The sequence below is a fragment of the Lepus europaeus genome, chromosome 12 (assembly GCF_033115175.1).
Source record: "Lepus europaeus isolate LE1 chromosome 12, mLepTim1.pri, whole genome shotgun sequence".
Lineage (NCBI taxonomy): Eukaryota > Metazoa > Chordata > Mammalia > Lagomorpha > Leporidae > Lepus > Lepus europaeus.
This window is the reverse complement of record NC_084838.1, coordinates 59472350-59491727: the sequence shown is the minus strand read 5'-3', so window position 1 is coordinate 59491727 and position 19378 is coordinate 59472350. Positions and strand designations below refer to the sequence as shown.

Sequence of the window (19378 nt, the reverse complement as noted above, 5' to 3'; positions counted from 1 at the left end):
TGTCTGATAGTTACTTTTAGTTTAGTAAGTTGCTATTGATTTATTAGTACATCTGTAGTTACTCCTTGTGAAATTGCTCTTGTTTAATGATAGAAAAGCACAGCATCATTACAGAAGCAGATATTTGGATTTACACAAAGACTGCATGCAGCAGAAGTGGAGCGTCGTTCTTTGCGCCTGGAAGTTACAGAATTTAGACGAAATGTAAATGAAATGAAAAAGGAACTTGATAAAGCCCAGGGTCTCCAAATGCAATTGAATGAATCGCAGCAGTCTGTGAGTATCTACAGCTTTGGTGAGCATTTCTGTTTCTCCGTTTTTATTGTGCTTGGATTTTATGCACAATTCAGAATCTTATTAATAGGATTTCTTTTCTTCAGAAAACTTCTCTTCTACAATATCTTCAGTTGAGGAGACTTAGGTTTTGGTGTATGTGTATGTGGGAGAATGGGGATAGTGTTTCCTCTCTTTTATATTGAACATTTTGAGTAAATTATTTAGTTTAAAATTAAGTTGCTTTTCTAAAGAAATGCTCAACTAGTCAAATTTTAACCAAAGATTTAGGTGTATTATTTTAAAGAGTATTATATGGGGCCGGCGCTTTGTGGTGCAGTAGGTTAATCCTCTGCCTGCGGTGCCAGCATCCCATATGGGTGCTGGTTCTAATCCTGCGGCTCCTCTTCCAATCCATCTCTCTGCTATGGCCTGGGCAAGTAGTAGAAGATGGCCCAAGTGCTTGGGCCCCTGCACCCACATGGGAGACCAGAAAGAAGCTCCTGGCTCTTGGCTTCAGATCAGTGCAGCTCCGGCTGTTGCGGCCATTTGGGGAGTGAACCAGAGAAGGAAGATCTTTCTCTCTGTCTCTCCCTCTCACTGTCTTTAACTCTACCTCTCAAATACATAAATAAAATCCTTGAAAAAAATATTAGCTGAAAAAGAAAAGCTATAGGCCAAATGACATTAGATCAAGATCAAGATGTGTAAGTATATGAAGCATAATTGAATGTAGTTACCCATATAATCTAGTTGTAGCTGGTTTTTTTTACACTAAAATATTTTATTTATTTTATTGCTTTATGGAAAGCTTTTATTTAATAAATATAAATTTCATAAGTACAACTTTTTGATTATAGTGGTTCTTCCCCTAATACCTGACCTCCCACCCCCAAAGCATCCCACTTCCTACTCCCTCTCCCATCCCATTCTTCATTAAGACTCATTTTTAATTATCTTTATATACAGAAGATCAACTCTATACTAAGTAAAAATTTCAACAGTATGCACCCACACAGACACACAAAGTAAAAAGTACTGTCTGAAGACTAGTTTTACTGTTAATTGTCATAATACAACACATGAAGGAGGTCCTACATGGGGAGCAAGTGCACCTTGAACCCTGTTGTTGATTTAACAATTGACACTCTTTATTTATGATGTCAGTGATCACCCGAGGCTCTTGTCATGAGCTGCCAAGGCTATGGAAGCCTCCTGAGTCCACAAACTCGTGACATTATTAAGACAAGGACATAATCAAATTGGAAGTTCTCTCCTCCCTTCAGAGAAAGGAACCTCCTTCTTTGATGGCCCAGTTTTTCCACTGGGATCTCACTCACAGAGATCTTTCATGTAGGTTACTTTTTGCCATAGTGTCTTGGCTTTCCATTGCTGAAATACTCTCATGGGCTTTTTAGCCAGATCTGAATATCTTAAGGGCTGATTCTGAGGCCAGAGTGCTGTTTAGGGCTTTATCATTCTTATTTTATTTATTTATTTATTTATATTTATATTTATTTATTTATTTATTTATTGACAGGCATAGTGGATAGTGAGAGAGAGAGAGACAGAGAGAAAGGTCTTCCTTTTTGCCGTTGGTTCACCCTCCAATGGCCACTGTGGCCGGCGCATCACACTGATCCGAAGCCAGGAGCCAGGTGCTTCTCCTGGTCTCCCATGTGGGTGCAGGGCCCAAGGACTTGGGCCATCCTCCATTGTCTTCCCGGGCCATAGCAGAGAGCTTGCCTGGAAGAGGGGCAACCGGAATAGAATCCAGCGCCCCAACTGGGACTAGAACCCAGTGTGCCGGTGCCGCAAGGAGGAGGATTAGCTTGTTGAGCCACGGCGCCGGTCTGGGGCTTTGTCATTCTATGAGTCTGCTGTGTGGCCTGCTTCCCATGTTGGATCATTCTCTCCTTTTTAATTTTATCTATTATTATTAGTCGATACTTGGTTTATTTATGTAATCCCTTTGACACTTAATCCTATCTTTTTGTTGAATTATGAACTTAAACTGATCACTTTAAGGAGTAAGATGGCATTGGTGCCTGCCAACTTAGTGTGATTTGGAGTTCCATGGCAACTTTTTAGCTTTACCCTTAGGGGTAAGTCCAAGCAAATGTGTGCTGAACTGTACATCTCCTCCCTCTCTTATTCCCACTCCTATATATAACAGGGATCACTTTTCAATTGGATTTAAACACCTAGGAATAATTGTGTGTTAATTACAGAGTTCAACCAATGGTATTAAGTAAAAAAGAAAATACTAAAAAGAATAAAATAGTAAGTTGTTCCTCAACAGTCAGGACAAGGGCTGATCAAGACATTGTTTCTCATAGTGTCCATTTCACTTCTACAGTTTTCCTTTTAGATGCTCAGTTAGTTGTCACCAATCAAGGAGAACACATGATATTTGTCCATTTGGGACTGGCTTATTTCACTCAGCATGATGTTTTCCAGATTCCTCCATTTTGTTGCAAATGACTGGATTTCATTTTCTTTTTTTACTGCTGTGTAGTATTCTATAGAGTACATGTCCCATAATTTCTTTATCCAGTCTACTGTTGATGGGCATTTAAGTTGATTCCATGTCTTAGCTATTGTGAATTGAGCTGCAATAAACATTGAGGTGCAGACAGCTCTTTTATTTGCCAATTTAATTTCCTTTGGGTAAATTCCAAGGAGTGGGATGGCCGGGTTGTATGGTAGGGCTACATTCAGGTTTCTGAGGTATCTCCAAATAGTTTTCTATATAGTGGCTTTACCAGTTTGCATTCCCACCAACAGTGGATTAGTGTCCTTTTTCCCCTACATCCTCGCCAGCATCTGTTGTTAGTTGATTTCTGTATGTGAACCATTCTAACCAGAGTGAGGTGAAACCTCATTGTGGTTTTGATTTTCATTACCCTGACTGCTAGTTATCTTGAACATTTTTTTCATGTGTCTGTTGGCCTTTTGGGTTTCCTCTTTTGAAAAATGTCTGTTTAGGTCCTTGGCCTATCTCTTAATGGGTTGTTTGGTTTGTTGTTGTGGAGTTTCTTGATCTCTTTATAGATTCTGATTATTAATCCCTTATCAGTTGCATAATTCGCAAATATTTTCTCCCATTCTGTTGGTTGCCTCTTCACTTTCCTGACTGTTTTCTTTTGCAGTACAGAAACTTCTCAATTTGATGTAACCCCAGTTTTTTTTTTTTCTTTTTGACAGGCAGAGTAGATAGTGAGAGAGAGAGAAAGAGAGAAAGGTCTTCCTTTTTGCCATTGGTTCACCCTCCAATGGCCGCTGCGGACGGCACATCTTGCTGATCCGAAGCCAGAAGCCAGGTGCTTCTCCTGGTCTCCCTTGCGGGTGCAGAGCCCAAGCACTTGGGCCATCCTTCACTGCCTTCCCGGGCCATAGCAGAGAGCTGGCCTGGAAGAGGGGCAACCGGGATAGAATCCGGCACCCCAACCGGGACTAGAACCCGGTGTGCCGGCGCCGCAAGGTGGAGGACTAGCCTGTTAAGCCACGGCGCCGGCCATAACCCCAGTTTTTAATTCTGGCTTTGGCTGCTTGTGCCTCTGGGGTCTTTTCCAAGAAATTTTTGCCTTTGCCAATATCTTGCAGGGTTTCTCCGATGTTCTCTAATAATTTGTTGGTGTTGATAGTTTTTTTTCTCTTAGGACTTGGAATATACCTCACGATTCTCTTCTTGCCTGTAGAGTTTCTGATGAGAAATCTGCGAGTCTAATTGGGTTTCCTCTGAATGTAATTTGGCGTTTTTGTTGTGTACATTTTAAGATCTTTTGTTTATGTTTTACTATGTGGAGATTTACTACAATGTGTTGTGATGAAGGTCTTTTCTGGTCGTGTCTATTGGGAGTTCTGTGTATTTCTTGTACTTGGATGTCCTTCTCCAGATTGGGAAAGTTTTCTGTTATTATTTCATTAAGAAGGCCTTCTAATCCTTTCCTCTTCCTGTGCTTTCTGGAACTCCTAGGATCCTTGTGTTGAGTTGTTTGATAATATCTTTTAAATCTCTAACTGTTAGAATGGCTTACATACAGATCAACTAACAACAGATGCTGGCAAGGATGTGGGGAAAAAGGACACTAATCCACTGTTGGTGGGAATGCAAACTGGTAAAGCCACTATGGAAGTCAGTTTGGAGATTCCTCAGAAACCTGAATGTAGCCCTACCATACAACCCGGCCATCCCACTCCTTGGAATTTACCCAAAGGAAATTAAATTGGCAAATAAAAGAGCTGTCTGCACCTCAATGTTTATTGCAGCTCAATTCACAATAGCTAAGACATGGAATCAACTTAAATGCCCATCAACAGTAGACTGGATAAAGAAATTATGGGACATGTACTCTATAGAATACTACACAGCAGTAAAAAAAGAAAATGAAATCCAGTCATTTGCAACAAAATGGAGGAATCTGGAAAACATCATGCTGAGTGAAATAAGCCAGTCCCAAATGGACAAATATCATGTGTTCTCCTTGATTGGTGACAACTAACTGAGCATCTAAAAGGAAAACTGTAGAAGTGAAATGGACACTATGAGAAAAAATGTCTTGATCAGCCCTTGTCCTGACTGTTGAGGAACAACTTACTATTTTATTCTTTTTAGTATTTTCTTATTCTACTTAATACCATTGGTTGAACTCTTACTTAACACACAATTATTCCTAGGTGTTTAAATCCAATTGAAAACTGATCCCTGTTATATATAGGAGTGGGAATAAGGGAGGGAGGACATGTACAATTTGGGACATGCTCATTCGGACTTACCCCTAATGGTAGAGCTAGAAATGTGCCAGGGGATTCCAATTCAATCCCATCAAGGTGGCACGTACCAATGCCATCTCACTAGTCAAAGTGATCAATTTCAGTTCACAATTCAACAAAAAGATAGGATTAAGTGTCAAAGGGATTACATAAATAAGACCAGTGTCTGCAAATATTAATTGATAGAAATAAAAGAATGACTCAACATGGGAAGTGGGATACACAGCAGACTCATAGAATGGCAAATGCCCTAAATAGCACTCTGGCCTCAGAATCAGCCCTTAAGGCATTCGGATCTTGCTGAAGAGCCCATGAGAGTATTTTAGGCAGGGAAAGCCAAGACACTCTGAAAAAAAAAAAAACACAAAAATTAAATGAAAGATCTCTGCGAGTGAGATCCCAGTGGAAAGAATGGGCCATCAAAGAAGGAGGTACCTTTCTCTGAAGGGAGGAGAGAACTTCCACTTTGACTATGGCCTTGTCTAAATAAGATCGGAGTTGGTGAACTTAAGAGGCTTCCATAGCCTTGGCAGCTCATGACAAGAGCCTCGGGTGATCACTGACATCATAAATAAGAGTGTCAATTGTTAAATGAACAACGGGAGTCACTGTGCACCTGCTCCCCATTTAGGACCTCTGTCCTTAATGTGTTATATTATGTGAATTAACTGTATAACTAGTACTCAAACAGTACTTTATGCTTTGTGTGTCTGTGTGGGTGCAGTCTGTTGAAATCTTTACTTAGTATATACTAAGTTGATCTTCTGTATATAAAGATTATTGAAAATGAATCTTGATGAAGAATGGGATGGGAGAGGGAGTAGGAGATGGGATGGTTGCGGGTGGGAGGGAGGTTATGGGGGGAAAAGCTGCTATAATTCAAAAGTTGTGCTTTGGAAATTTATATTTAATAAATAAAAGTTGAAAAAAATCTCTAACTGTGTTTTTCAAGTTGTAATTTTTTCTACTTTTTTTTGGCCCAACTGTAATATTTCCAGAAATTTGTCTTTTAGTTATGATATTGCTTCTTTTGTCTCATGTATTCTGTTGTTAAGGCTTTCTATTGCATTTTTTATTTAATCTATTGAAGTTTTCATTTCTAGTATTTCATTCTGACTTCTCTTCTTTTTAAATTTTATTTAATAAATATAAATTTCCAATGTACAGCTTATGGATTACAATGGCTTTTTCCCCCTCAATAACTTCCCTCCCACCCACAACCCTCCCATCTCCCACTCCATCTCCTATTCCATTCACATCAAGATTCATTTTCAATTATCTTTATATACAGAAGATCAATTTAGTATATATTAAGTAAAGATTTCAACAGACTGCACCCACACAGACACACAAAGCATAAAGTACTGTTTGAGTACTAGTTATAGTATTAATTCGCATTGTACAACAAATTAAGGACAGAGGAGCAGATGCACAATGACACCTGTTGTTGACTTAACAAATTGACACTCTTGTTTATGGTGTCAGTAATCACTTGAGGCTCGTCATGAGTTGCCAAGGCTATGGAAGCCTTTTGAGTTCGCTGACTCCGATTTTATTTAGACAAGGTCGTAGTCAAAATGGAAGTTCTCTCCACCCTTCAGAGAAAGGTACCTCCTTCTTTGATGGCCCATTCTTTCCACTGGGATCTCACTCGCAGAGATCTTTCATTTAGTTTTTGTGTTTTTTTTTTTTTTTCAGAGTGTCTTGGCTTTCCCTGCCTAAAATATTCTCATGGGCTCTTCAGCAAGATCCGAATGCCTTAAGGGCTGATTCTGAGGCCAGAGTGCTATTTAGGGCATTTGCCATTCTATGAGTCTGCTGTGTATCCCACTTCCCATGTTGGATCATTCTCTCCTTAATTCTATCAGTTAGTATTAGCAGACATTAGTCTTGTTTATGTGATCCCTTTGACTCTTAGACCTATCAGTATGATCAATTGTGAACTGAAATTGATCACTTTGACTAGTGAGATGGCATTGGTACGTGCCACCTTGATGGGATTGAATTGGAATCCCCTGGCATGTTTCTAACTCTACCATTTGGGGAAAGTCCGAGTGAGCATGTCCCAAATTGTACATGTCCTCCCTCTCTTCTTCCCACTCTTTTATTTAACATGGATCACTTTTCAGTTAAATTTAAACACCAAAGAATAATTGTGTGTTAATTAAAGAGTTCAACAAATAGTATTAAATAGAACAAAAAAATTTCTTTATCCAGTCTACTGTTGATGGGCATTTAAGTTGATTCCATGTCTTAGCTATTGTGAATTGAGCTGCAATAAACATTGAGGTGCAGACAGCTCTTTTATTTGCCAATTTAATTTCCTTTGGGTAAATTCCAAGGAGTGGGATGGCCGGGTTGTATGGTAGGGCTACATTCAGGTTTCTGAGGAATCTCCAAACTGACTTCCATAGTGGCTTTACCAGTTTGCATTCCCACTAACAGTGGGTTAGTGTCTGACTTCTCTTTAATATCTCAGTTTCTTGGGAGAACTTTGCATTTAGATCCTGAATTTGCTTTTGATTTCTTCTAAGTAATCTGACGATTAATTTTCTGAATTCCATTTTTGGCATATCATCGATATCCTCATCTTCAACCTCTGTTATTGAAGAGCTGTAGTGTTCTTTTGAGGAGCTCATAATGTCTTCCTTATTCTCATTTAGGATTTTTCTGCACTTGTGTATTTTTTCTTTTTTTTTTTTTGTCTGTTTGTTTTTCTCTTTAATTTGTGTCTTTGTGATTTTGTGGGGCGTCTGTACTTTTAGTGAGTTTCAAGAGGTATGTGTTGGATGTGGCCTGGGTGCCACAGGGCTGGAGGGGGTATCCAGTGTAAGGCCCCATGGGGCATTGTAACTTTCCTCTGGTTTTTTGGTTAGACTAGGTTGTTCACTTCTATTGCTGTGACCCACCCTCTTCTTTTTTTTTTTTTTTTTTTTTTTTTTTTTGACAAGCAGAGTGGACAGTGAGAGAGTGAGACAGAGAGAAAGGTCTTCGTTTTGCCGTTGGTTCACCCTCCAATGGCCACTGCGGCTGGCGCGCTGCGGCCAGCACACCGTGCTGATCCGATGGCAGGAGCCAGGTGCTTCTCCTGGTCTCTCATGGGGTGCAGGGCCCAAGTACTTGGGCCATCCTCCGCTGCACTTCCTGGCCACAGCAGAGAGCTGTCCTGGAAGAGGGGCAACTGGGACAGAATCTGGTGCCCCAACCGGGACTAGAACCCGGTGTCCCGGCGCCACAAGGCGGAGGATTAGCCTATTGAGCTGCGGCGCCGGCCAACCCACCCACTTCTTCACATTTGCAGGACCCCCCAGTCTCTGGTGGATTCAGGGTCATATCTCCTTGCTTATCAAACTACACCTCTAATCTGTGGGGATTTTCTTGTGGTGAGGTTTCCCTCTGTTATGAGCTGCTTTGTGTCCATTGCAGGTGGAAGCACAGAGGTGAGTCTACTGTAGCCCAGCTTGCTTCTCCATGGTGGATGCAGCAGGCTTGAGTTTTCGATATTCAGGACTTCTATTTGTTGTACAGCTTGTGTGATGGAGAAGAAATCCTTTTGAAATGTTGTGGACCTCATTCCTTGGTGAGGGTTGTGGGTGAGGTGGCCCCTGCAATTGATGGTCATGTGCACAGGAGGCAAAATTTGCAGTCCTCTGCTTATGTTCAAAAATGTAAACAAGGACAATGACCTTTCCCAGCAAGCTGCAGGTCTGGGTGGATGGAGTGGGAGGAGGAGGTGGGCATAGGGGTGCCCAACCTCTCTGTTTGTTCCTCTGTACCTCTGTACCTTCTCTCTCTCTCTCTCTCTCTTTTTTTTTTTTTTTTTTCTGTGTGGAAGAAAAGCAGTTTGCCAAGCTCTTCCTCCCACTGCTATTTGCAGCTCCTTGGACTATGATTTCCTGTCTCACCTGGTCTGCTGGGGGCTGGCACCAACCTCCCTGGTCCAGGTCTCTATCGCTTCCCTTTGGGATTGGCTCTTTCAGCGTGGACCTGCCCAGTCTCTATTACTTTCCTGGTCTTCCTGTCGAGAATTTCTCATGGCTCTATCTCCAGCATCTATCTTCTCTTCTTTTTAGCTATCTATTTTGCCCCACGTGACTCAGATCATCCTGTTGCTGTACCGCCATCTTGGGTCCTACTTGGGTTAGTTATTAACATTGCTGTTTTTAATGTGGATTAAAAACATAGAGTTCAGGGCTGGGGCCATGTCTCACTTGGTTAATCCTCCGCCTGCGGTGCCAGCATCCCAAATGGGCATCGGGTTCTAGTCCCGGTTGCTCCTCTTCCAGTCCAGCTCTCTGCTGTTGCCTGGGAAAGGAGTGGAGGATGGCCCAGGTGCTTGGACCCCTGCACCCACATGGGAGACCAGGAGGAAGCACCTGGCTCCTGGCTTCGGATTGGCACAGCGTGCCAGCCGCAGCGACCATTTGAGGGGTGAACCAGCAGAAGGAAGACCTTTCTCTCTGTGTCTCTCTCTCACTGACTATATCTGTCAAAAACAAAACAAAACAAAAAAACCATAGATTTCAAAATTACTCTCGAATTTTAGAACTGCGTATAACTGATGATAGCTAATGCAAATGTGAATATAAAATTTATTTCTTAAAACTAGCAACCAATTACTTTTAATATCCCATTACTTGAGGAAACAACTTTTGCAGGTTTAACCTCAAAATACATATATTTTTACATTTATCTCTTGGTTAAGTTGCAAGTTGCAGTTTTAACATTTATGGTAATAGGCAGTAGCAGTCTTTTTGTGTGTATATATGTGCGGTTTTCTTTTATTTTTAATTCACATATAATAATTATATACATTTATAGGGTACAGTGTGATATGTTGATACATGTATACATCGTGTATTTTTGGACTCAGAGTAATTAGCATATCTCTCAACTCAGAATCATTTCTGTTTGTGAAACATTCAAGGTCCTCTTGTAGCTCATTTGAAGTATACAATGTATCATCATTGACTATGGTCACAATGCTGTACAATGCAACTCCAGACTTATTGCTTCCATCTAATTGCGACTTTGCACTTCTTAAGTAACCTTTCTATGAACCTCTTCATTTCGCTGCCATCCCCAGCCTCTGGTGACTCCCTCTCTGGTGACTCTCTGTTTAAGATTATGTTCTAGTCCCGGTCGGGGCACCGATCCTGTCCCGGTTGCCCCTCTTCCAGGCCAGCTCTCTGCTGTGGCCAGGGAGTGCAGTGGAGGATAGCCCATGTGTTTGGGCTCTGCACCCCATGGGAGACCAGGATAAGCACCTGGCTCCTGCCATCGGAACAACGCGGTGCGCTGGCCGCAGCGCGCTACCGTGGCGGCCATTGGAGGGTGAACCAACGGCAAAAAGGAAGACCTTTCTCTCTGTCTCCCTCTACGGTCCACTCTGCCTGTCCAAAAAAAAAAAAAAAAAGATTATGTTGTAGATTCAATGCATGAGTGAGATTTTGTGTTACTTATCTTCCTGTGCCTGGTTTGCTTTGCTTAACATAATATTATCCAGATTCATCCATATTTTCACAAATGAGAGGATCTCACTTTTTTTTTAAAGCCAAATAGAATTCCATTATGGGTACATACCATATTTTCTTTGTTCATTCATTTGTTGATAGACACATAGGTTGATTTGATATCTTGGCTTAGTTATTAATCCTATGATAATATAAATTATTAAAGTTAATTATTATTTCAAGTAGATAAACCTTCAAAGGGCAAATATTTCTTCTGGGTTAGGCAGGTCAAGTAATCCTGATTCTTCAGTTACAGTTTCCTTTTCTGCAAATGTCTAAATCCAAAAAAATACATATTTTATCTCTTATGTTCTGTCTTTTTAAAAAGATTTTTCTATTTGTGTGAAAGACAGAGAGAGATATGAGATAAAAACTGTATTGTATATTATGGGATACAGTTTTATTGGCAGATGTTTACTTATGAATTCAACAAGTAACTATTGAGTACCTACTGAGTGCCAGTACTGGGTTCACTGCTCAGGGGAACTACATGTGTGGAGGCAGAGTGTGGACAGTTAAAAAAGTGAGGTGACTTTAGATAATGATAATAAGAAGAAAATAAAACAAGATTGTATAGTGGGAATGGGAGTAGGGAAGGTAGGTATGGTCTAGAGTGGATGTTTCATTAGGGAGACCTGATAACATCCATTGGATACAGACCTTTAGGTAGTCAATGAAAAGTCTAGGAAGTTGTTAAAGGTTTTAATTCCCAGATTGCATTTTTTATAAAAGTTTTCATGTATGAAGATTGGAATTAAGCATTACGAATTTATTATAGATTTTGGAATAAGTTTTGTGAGATTTTTTTTTTTGAGATTTTTATTTACCTAAAAATAGTAATTTTGAAAATATACCTTTTGCATTTTAAAACTCAGAGTGATATTTTTGTCTTGCAAAATGAGGAAAAATTATATTTTTGTCATGTATCAGACACTTAGAAATGTTTGCATGGTATTGCTAATGTTAAGTATAGTTCTGAATAAAAAAAGATCAAATGAGTTAGTTTATAACTGATTGCCCCCACCCATCCCTTTTTAAAGAAACTGATCACCCATGAGAAGTTTGAAAGTGCATGTGAAGAACTCAATAATGCATTACTTCGGGAACAACAAGCACAAATGCTATTGAATGAACAGGCACAACAATTACAGGAGTTGAATTATAGACTGGAATTGCACTCCAGTGAGGAAGCTGACAAAAACCAAACTCTTGGAGAAGCTGTTAAGGTAGGAGAACACCTCTTGTGTTATGACTTGTTTCTTCTATTTTGTGTGACTCTTCGAGAAATTCATGCATATCTACTAAATCAGGAGTAGATCCCAAAATGTAAAATTTTATTCTATGGGATCTTATTTGGGTGGAGTGAAACATGGCTCTGAGACCCAATTTACAAGAATGCATTCTCATGTATTGAATATATAAAAGTAGACTTTACTCATTGGTTGAGAACAAAGTGGAGATTTTTCCAGTCATAATTTGTTTTGATTTTCTATTTTTTGCTTCATCTCTTTAGTTCTTTTCCTTTTCTTGTTTTGTGTTGTCTTCTGGGTTCTGGAAGGTTTTGCGTCTGGTTCTGTCATTCTTATGTAAGTGCATGTTTAGAGGGAAGGGAAGTTTGGGTAGGAAGACTTGTGTTCTACCTGTTACATATTCCTGTTAATGGTGTTTGGAAGGGAAAAGAGAAGTTTGTATAAGAGCAACACTGACTCTTGAATTGCTCTCTGGTTTCCTGTCTTGGGATGCATTGACTTATTCCATACATTGCCATTCACCATGAAGTCCTTATAAGATCCGCCCAATGTTGGTTCAATGTCCTTGAATTTTCAGAATTGTGAGATAAGAAACCTCTTTTCCTTGTAAAGTTACCCAACATCAAATGTTTTGCTATAGTAGTGAAAAATGAACTAATATAATACTCGTATAGCTAAATCTTTATATAAATACCTGAGATTTTTTCATTAGGATAAATTCCCAGAAGATGAATTATTAGGTTAAAAGCCAAATATGTTTTTCTTGTGCATGTATCATTTCATTTGTTCTTCAGCAAATTTTTACCAATTACGTTATCTCCTAACATAGATGATAATTTCACTTTTTTGTCTAACCTGGTTATTCCTATTTTAAATTTTTTGCCAATTTAATAGATATATCATTGTTACTGTAATTTGTGTTTCTCTGACTGTTAAGCAAATTGAACATGTTTATAGACATATTGGTCAGTAAACAAAATTTTTATGTTTATCCTCTAATAAATAATGTAATTAATCCTTTTTTGTAAAAGCAACATAATTGTGTCACATTGGAGACTTTTTTCTGTAATAGTATGTAATTTGTGTTTGGATATAGTATCTTCCATTAGATAAAGAGCTGTTCATATTAATTTCTTTAAAGTGCTAGTAGCTTAAATACTGTTGTCACGAGTAGAGAATTGTTTAATTACTATCTCTTAATTAGAACTGTCAGGTGGTAATGTGAAAATGCTCTCTTGTGGGAATCAGTATAGTTATGTAGAAAAAGCACTGGCCTTGGAATAAGTATTCCTGAATGTAAATCCCAGTTCCACCACTTGGACAAATTACTCAACCTTTCTGGGCCTCAATATCCTGCAAAAATAAGGATAATGATATTTGTTATAGGATTTCTATGAGAATGAATTCGGATACTATTTAAAAAGCAGGTATATGCTTGATAAATGTTCTTTTGTGTTTTCAGAAATACTTTTAAAAAGCTTTTGAACCATGTCCTGTACATAACTTCTTTTTAAAAATTAAATATATTATTTCTTTGTTATAAAAATGAACTAAGATTATAAATAGATGATATGGAAATACAGAAGAGAAAACAAGTTACCTATGAAGTATCATCTGAAAAGATTGTTTCCAATCTTTATTTTGTATGTAATAGTTTTTATAAATCACACTTTGGTCTAGAATATCTTTCTATAAAATATAGCAAGGTCTTGAATAAGGTACTTTTTGTAACAGAAAAATCTCCAAGGACAAAAATCTAATGAGCAGCAATGTCAACCAGCTCCATGGTGAACAGATGCTGGGTTTGTCCTGGAGACAAGTAGCAATAACAGTGCCAGCAGCAGGAGACTAAATGTTGGGTTCCATCACTGGATGGAGCTTGAACTTGAGATTTTCACGTTAAGGAATTGCTGAATCATCTAAGAGGGATAATCTCAGGTCACTAGTATCCCATTGCTCTTGGCAGACGTGAACACAGGATTCTCTGTGGAAGAAGGCTTGCTTAATATAGTTCCTTTGGGAGCTCCTAAAGAGTAAGATGAACCAAGTAACGGACACATGGATAGACAGATATATTAATCTTATAAACATCTGAACTCTCTTGTCAATACAATTATTTGTACTTTCTGAGTTTTTCTGCATAAACAATCATATCATTTGTTCTATAGTGAGAGTGTTATTTATCCCTTCTAAATGTTATATCATTAGTGTTTTTTTCCTAGTATAAGTAGTTATAGTAGGCATCCTTTTCATGTTCCCAATGTTAAAGAAAATCTTTCTGAGACTCCTTAATGGAGTCTTAATGAAGGGAAATTTGCCATAAGTTTTTAGTTGATAATCTTTGTCAGGTTAAGGGAGTTATGTTCTTAGAGTATGCATAACTTAAAAAAAAGCATGAATAGATATTGGATATTATCAGACACATTTTATGTATTTATTGAGATAATGATTTGGTTTTGAATTGTAAAGGTTGGACATCCATAACTGGAAATCTAAAACCTGTAATTATCTAAAATCCAATTCTTGACTGCCTAAATGACACTTTAAATTTTTCAAGTTTTAGAACATTACAGATTGAAATTTTTAGAAGAGAAATGTCCAGCAGATAAGATTTGTGAAATATTCCAAACTCTGAAAAACTCTTTAAAATCTGTAGCATTTCTTATCCCAAGCCTTTCAGATAAAATACTCCACCTATATCTTGTGTTGGCAAACTAGTCTGCATTATGGCCTATGAGTTATAAATGGTTTCTGTATGTTTAAGGGATTAGAAAGCCAAACAGGCAAACATAACTAAAGAAGACTATGTGACACACAGGTTGCATATGGCACACAAAACCTGAAGTATTTTCTATCTGAAGTTTGCTAACTCCTGGATTATATTATTCACTATTCTCATGTTAATCCAGCCTTCTGTTACTGAGATAAACCTGTTGTGCTTATTTATATGTAATATACTGTTGTACTCTAATTCTTAATTTTAAATTTATGATGTTTAGGTCTATAGTCTTAATTGAGACTGTCTTGGAACCTTATCTCTCATACTATCATTGTAATTTTTTTGTATAAAGTTTGTGCTAACATACAAGGTCTTCTTGTATGTTTGCATTCCAAACATCTGAAGTGGTGTCTGCTGTATGCTGTGGTAACTGTGTTTCATAAACTGCATAATTCAAAAACAAGAGATATTTGTTTCTCATGGTCCTGGACTGGGAAGTCCAGTCTCAGAGTGTCAACATGTGGTGAGGGCCTTCTTGGTGCATCATTCCATGGCAGAGGGTGGAAAGGCAAGAACCACAAATGCATCTACAAGATGGAAGACAGCCAAACTCATCTTTTTATTTATTTATTTTTTAAAAGATTTTTTATTATTTATTTGAGAGGTAGTGTTACAGACAGTGAGAGGGAGAGACAGAGAGCAAGATCTTCCATCCGTTGGTTCACTCCCCAAATAGCTGCAACGGCTGGAGCTGCACTGATCCGCAGCCAGGAGCCAGGAGCTAGGAGCTTCTTCCAGTCTCCCACACGGATGCAGGGGGCCCAAGGACTTGGGCCATCTTCTACTGCTTTCCCTGGCCACAGCAGAGAGCTGGATTGGGAGAGGAGCAGCCGGGACTAGAACCGGCACCCATATGGGATGCCAGGGCCGCAGGCGGGGGATTATTAACCTACTGTGCCACCGCACAGGCCCTTATTTTTTAATATTTACTTATTTATTGAATTACACAGAGAAAGAGAGAAAGAAACATTCACATGCATAGAGAATGAAAGAGTCAATGAGAGAGAACTCTCCTGTCCACTGGTATATTTCACAAATGCCCACAAGGCTAGGATTAGGACAGGCTGAAGCTGGAAACCAGGAACTCAATCCAGGTCTCCCATGTGGTTGGCAGTGACTTAAACACTTGAGCCAGGGTGTGCATTAGCAGGAAGGTGGAGCTGGGATTGGAGCTAGGAGCGGAACCCAGGAACCCCAATATTGAATGAGAGCTTCCTGTGTGGTTTCTTAAGCACTGTGCCAAATGCCTGCCCCAAAGTAATCCATTTATAAGGAATCCACTCCCATGGTAACTAACTCACTGCTGTCAATCTATTCATGAGGGGCCAGATCCTTCATGACCTACCTCTCAATATGTTAGATTAGTGATTAAATTTCCAACATTGAACTTTGTGGGGACATATTTACCTTACAACAAGTGGAAGCTAGATAAAATGAAGTTTGAGGTATATAGCCTCACTTAGAGTGAGCAACATATTCAGGCACTAGAAATGAAGAGGATATCCAAAACCAAATGTGAGAAGGTGCTGAAGTCCAGACAGCTCATTGAGGTACGCAAACCTGGCTGTAGGCTAGAGTTGCTAACATAACATTAGGGAAATCTAGGGCTCCAAGCCTCATGAACAAGAGAAGACCTAGCTGTGTAAAGCTGGGAGTGAAGAAGGGCTGCCCTACTGTGAAATGGGGTCTAGGAAACCCTGCCTACCAGCTACATGAGAATTTGACATCTACTATGGACTGTGAGTAGGAAAAATGTTACTAAATATATTGGAACCCTAGGCTATGTCACAAATGATGATGGGGTCTCAGTTTACACTAGCTTTAGACTGATTAGCTGAGGAATGGCCTATAAAATGGTCCAGTTCTTAAAGAATCAAAGTGATCTTGTAAAAGGAAACTTGGAAACAGTCAGTAGAGTTGCTTCTGTAACTCAGAGAACACAAACAAGACTTTAATGGAAAATTCAGTATTAGCAATCATGTAAATGCACATCAAATGAGAAGATGTGTGCTTCCAGAGGTATAAATGTTAGAAGTGATGCAATCAGGGACTTGAAAACACACTTTTAAAGTAAGTGTTTTTAAATGTGCTAAGAGAAATAAATATTTACCATTTGGATGCATATTTCCTTTATAGACCCTTGTTTCCATTTAGAATCATTTTCCTTCTGCTTGAAGAACTATCTTTAATGTTTCAGGTAATGCATTGTTTTGAAAAATATTCCATATACATGTTTGTGTCAACATTTTTTTTCAGTACTTGGAAAATGTTGTTCCTTTTTCTCCTGGCTTGCATAGTTTCTGACAAAAAATAGGTATTTATTTTATCTTGTTTATCTTGGTGTAATGTGTCTTTTTCAGCTGCTTTTAAGGTCTTCTTTTTTGTATTTGGTTTCTGGAAGGTTGATTATGGTGGGTCTTCTGTGATTTCTTTGTGTTTTTCCAACTGGGAGTTTATTGAGTTTTTAAAAAGTTTCTGTGGTTTCTAGTATAAGTTTTAATTACCAAATTTGGAAAAATTTCAGTTGTTATTTTTTTCAGATAGGTTTTTCTCTATACTCTTGTTAGGACTTCAGATACTATGGTGGACTTATTGATATTATTCTACAGGTTGCTGAGGCTCCAGTTGTTCATTTTTTTTCACTCTCTAGTTTGTTTTAGATAATTTTCACTACTCTGTCTTCTAGTTCAATAATATTTTCATGGATAATATCTAATCCTCTCATAAATGTACCTAGTAAAAATTTGAATTTAGATTTGATAGTTTAGAAGTTTTATCTTGACTTTTATTCATGTATTTCAGTTTTTCTCTTCATGTTCATGTTTTCCTTTAACCATTTATAAATATTACAATAATTATTTTAAGCTTCTTATCTGTTTACTCCATGATGCTTATCATTTTATGGTCCATTTCTATACATTAGTTTTTAACCTGGTCATAGTTGATGTTTTTCTGATTGTCATGGCTTGTACTTTTTAATTTAATAGTGGACATTGCCTTGCTTCGTTTATACAGCTTTAAACTTTATTCAGACAGGCAGTTATTTGTGGTTTAATTTGATCCTTTTGAGATCTACAACAATTGGATACATAGTAGCTGCTGTGGTTTGAGTATGATTTGTTTCCAGAAACACAGGTAGGACTTTAATCTCCAAAATCATATGTTAATGGTATTTACTTAATGTGACTAAGGTGCTTAGAGCTTTAACCTTTGAAAAGTGATCAGGTTAGATGGGGCCTTGATGATTGAATCCTGGTGGCTTAAGCAGAGGGAGAGAGACCACACTAACAGAAAGGCCCAAGTGCTTCCGTCATAGTGTAGTGTAGTCAAGGGGAGTCCTTGTGAGAGTATTCAACGTACTGTTTGAACTTGCAGTCTCCAAAATGGCGACCTAAATAAACCTGTTTTTTTTTTTTTTTTTTTTTAAATAAAGTAGTCGTTCTGTTATTGTAAGAAAAAGCTGACTGAAAGATAAGTCTTTACTCATGGAAAGGTAAGCCTTACTGCTGAGGTTGGCCCTTCTGGGATCTCTATTGAATGACCTATAAAGATCAATGTAGACTCTCCACACTTGTCTTGAGGGAATGTGAATGATTCCTGGTCTTGGTGATCTCTGGGAATTGTTCATTGATTAGCTTTCCAGTTGCTTTGTGCCTTTCTTACTGTTGTTCATACAAGGACATGAGCTAGAATTCAGGATTTATTTTTCTTGATAGGTTCCTCTCCCCAGAACTCTGCATTCTATCTTTAAGTCACCACAGGCTCCCTGATCTCTGATGTCTGTCTCCTCACCTCAGTGAGAGCTCTGTTTCTTTTAAGCACCTGGCTCCTGCCATCGGATCAGCGTGGTGCGCCGGCCTTGGAGGGTGAACCAACGGCAAAGGGAAGACCTTTCTCTCTGTCTCTCTCTCTCTCTCTGTCCACTCTGCCTGTCAAAAAAAAAAAAAAAAAAATCCTCCTCTTGGCTCCTGAGTCCAAAACATGCTACCAGGTAGAAAGCCAGGGTGATTTTACGGTTCATCTCATCTGTTTCCCTTATCAGGTTTTATCGGTCTGTGCTGCTGCTTGTCCAGTATCTGAAAACAAGGATATCACATATTTTGTTCTGTTTTCTTCTTTTTCTTTTTAAGATGGGAGAGTAAGTCTGGTTTCTGTTAAGTCATTATAACCAGAAGTGAAAAGCCCCATCTCCCCTTTTAAACATATCCACCATGAAAACATCATCAAATGTCTCTTGTTTGCCTATTCCTAGCTCCACTACTGTGTCCTGACTAGGTCCTACAGGACTGATGCTATTGATGGTTGTTAGCACACTTTGAGAGCCAAAGGTATAAAGTCTTGGAGGAGCCTGGGAAGGATAAAATATAATTAGAACAATTGGCTTTAAATAGGACAGATGCCTTCCTTGTGTGTGTGTATATATACACACACATCTTCTAGAAGATGAGGATGGATTTTGTTCTGCTTCTCATGGATGATGCTTCTTTGTGAAGCAGGCAAACTCATTCTGTGAATGAGGAGTTTGAAGGTGGAATTTGGAGACTAGAGAAGATTGGAAACAGTCGTTGTAGAGGAAAGGGAGAATAAGTCAGCAGCAGAAACGTAATTGGAGGGGCAGCTCTGTGACACAGTAGGTTAATTCTCCACCTGCCGGCATCCCATATCAGCTGCTGTTCTTCCAATCCAGCTCTCTGCTATGGCCTGGAAAAGCAGTAGAAGATGGCCCAAGTCCTTGGGCCCCTGCACCTGTGCAGGAGACCTGGAAGAAGGTCCTGGCTCCTGGCTTT

At 38.9% G+C, this 19378-nt stretch overlaps 1 protein-coding gene across 1 annotated transcript in view; it reads left to right on the top strand.

Moving 5' to 3' along the window:
• The window catches only part of CCDC171 (coiled-coil domain containing 171), a 378568-nt gene that overhangs the window by 189535 nt on the left and 169655 nt on the right, over nt 1-19378 (top strand). Inside the window, exons 22-23 of the mRNA XM_062208207.1 lie at nt 94-276; nt 11603-11788. Of these exons, the coding sequence (XP_062064191.1) occupies nt 94-276; nt 11603-11788 (369 nt within the window). The remainder of the gene's footprint in view (nt 1-93; nt 277-11602; nt 11789-19378) is intronic.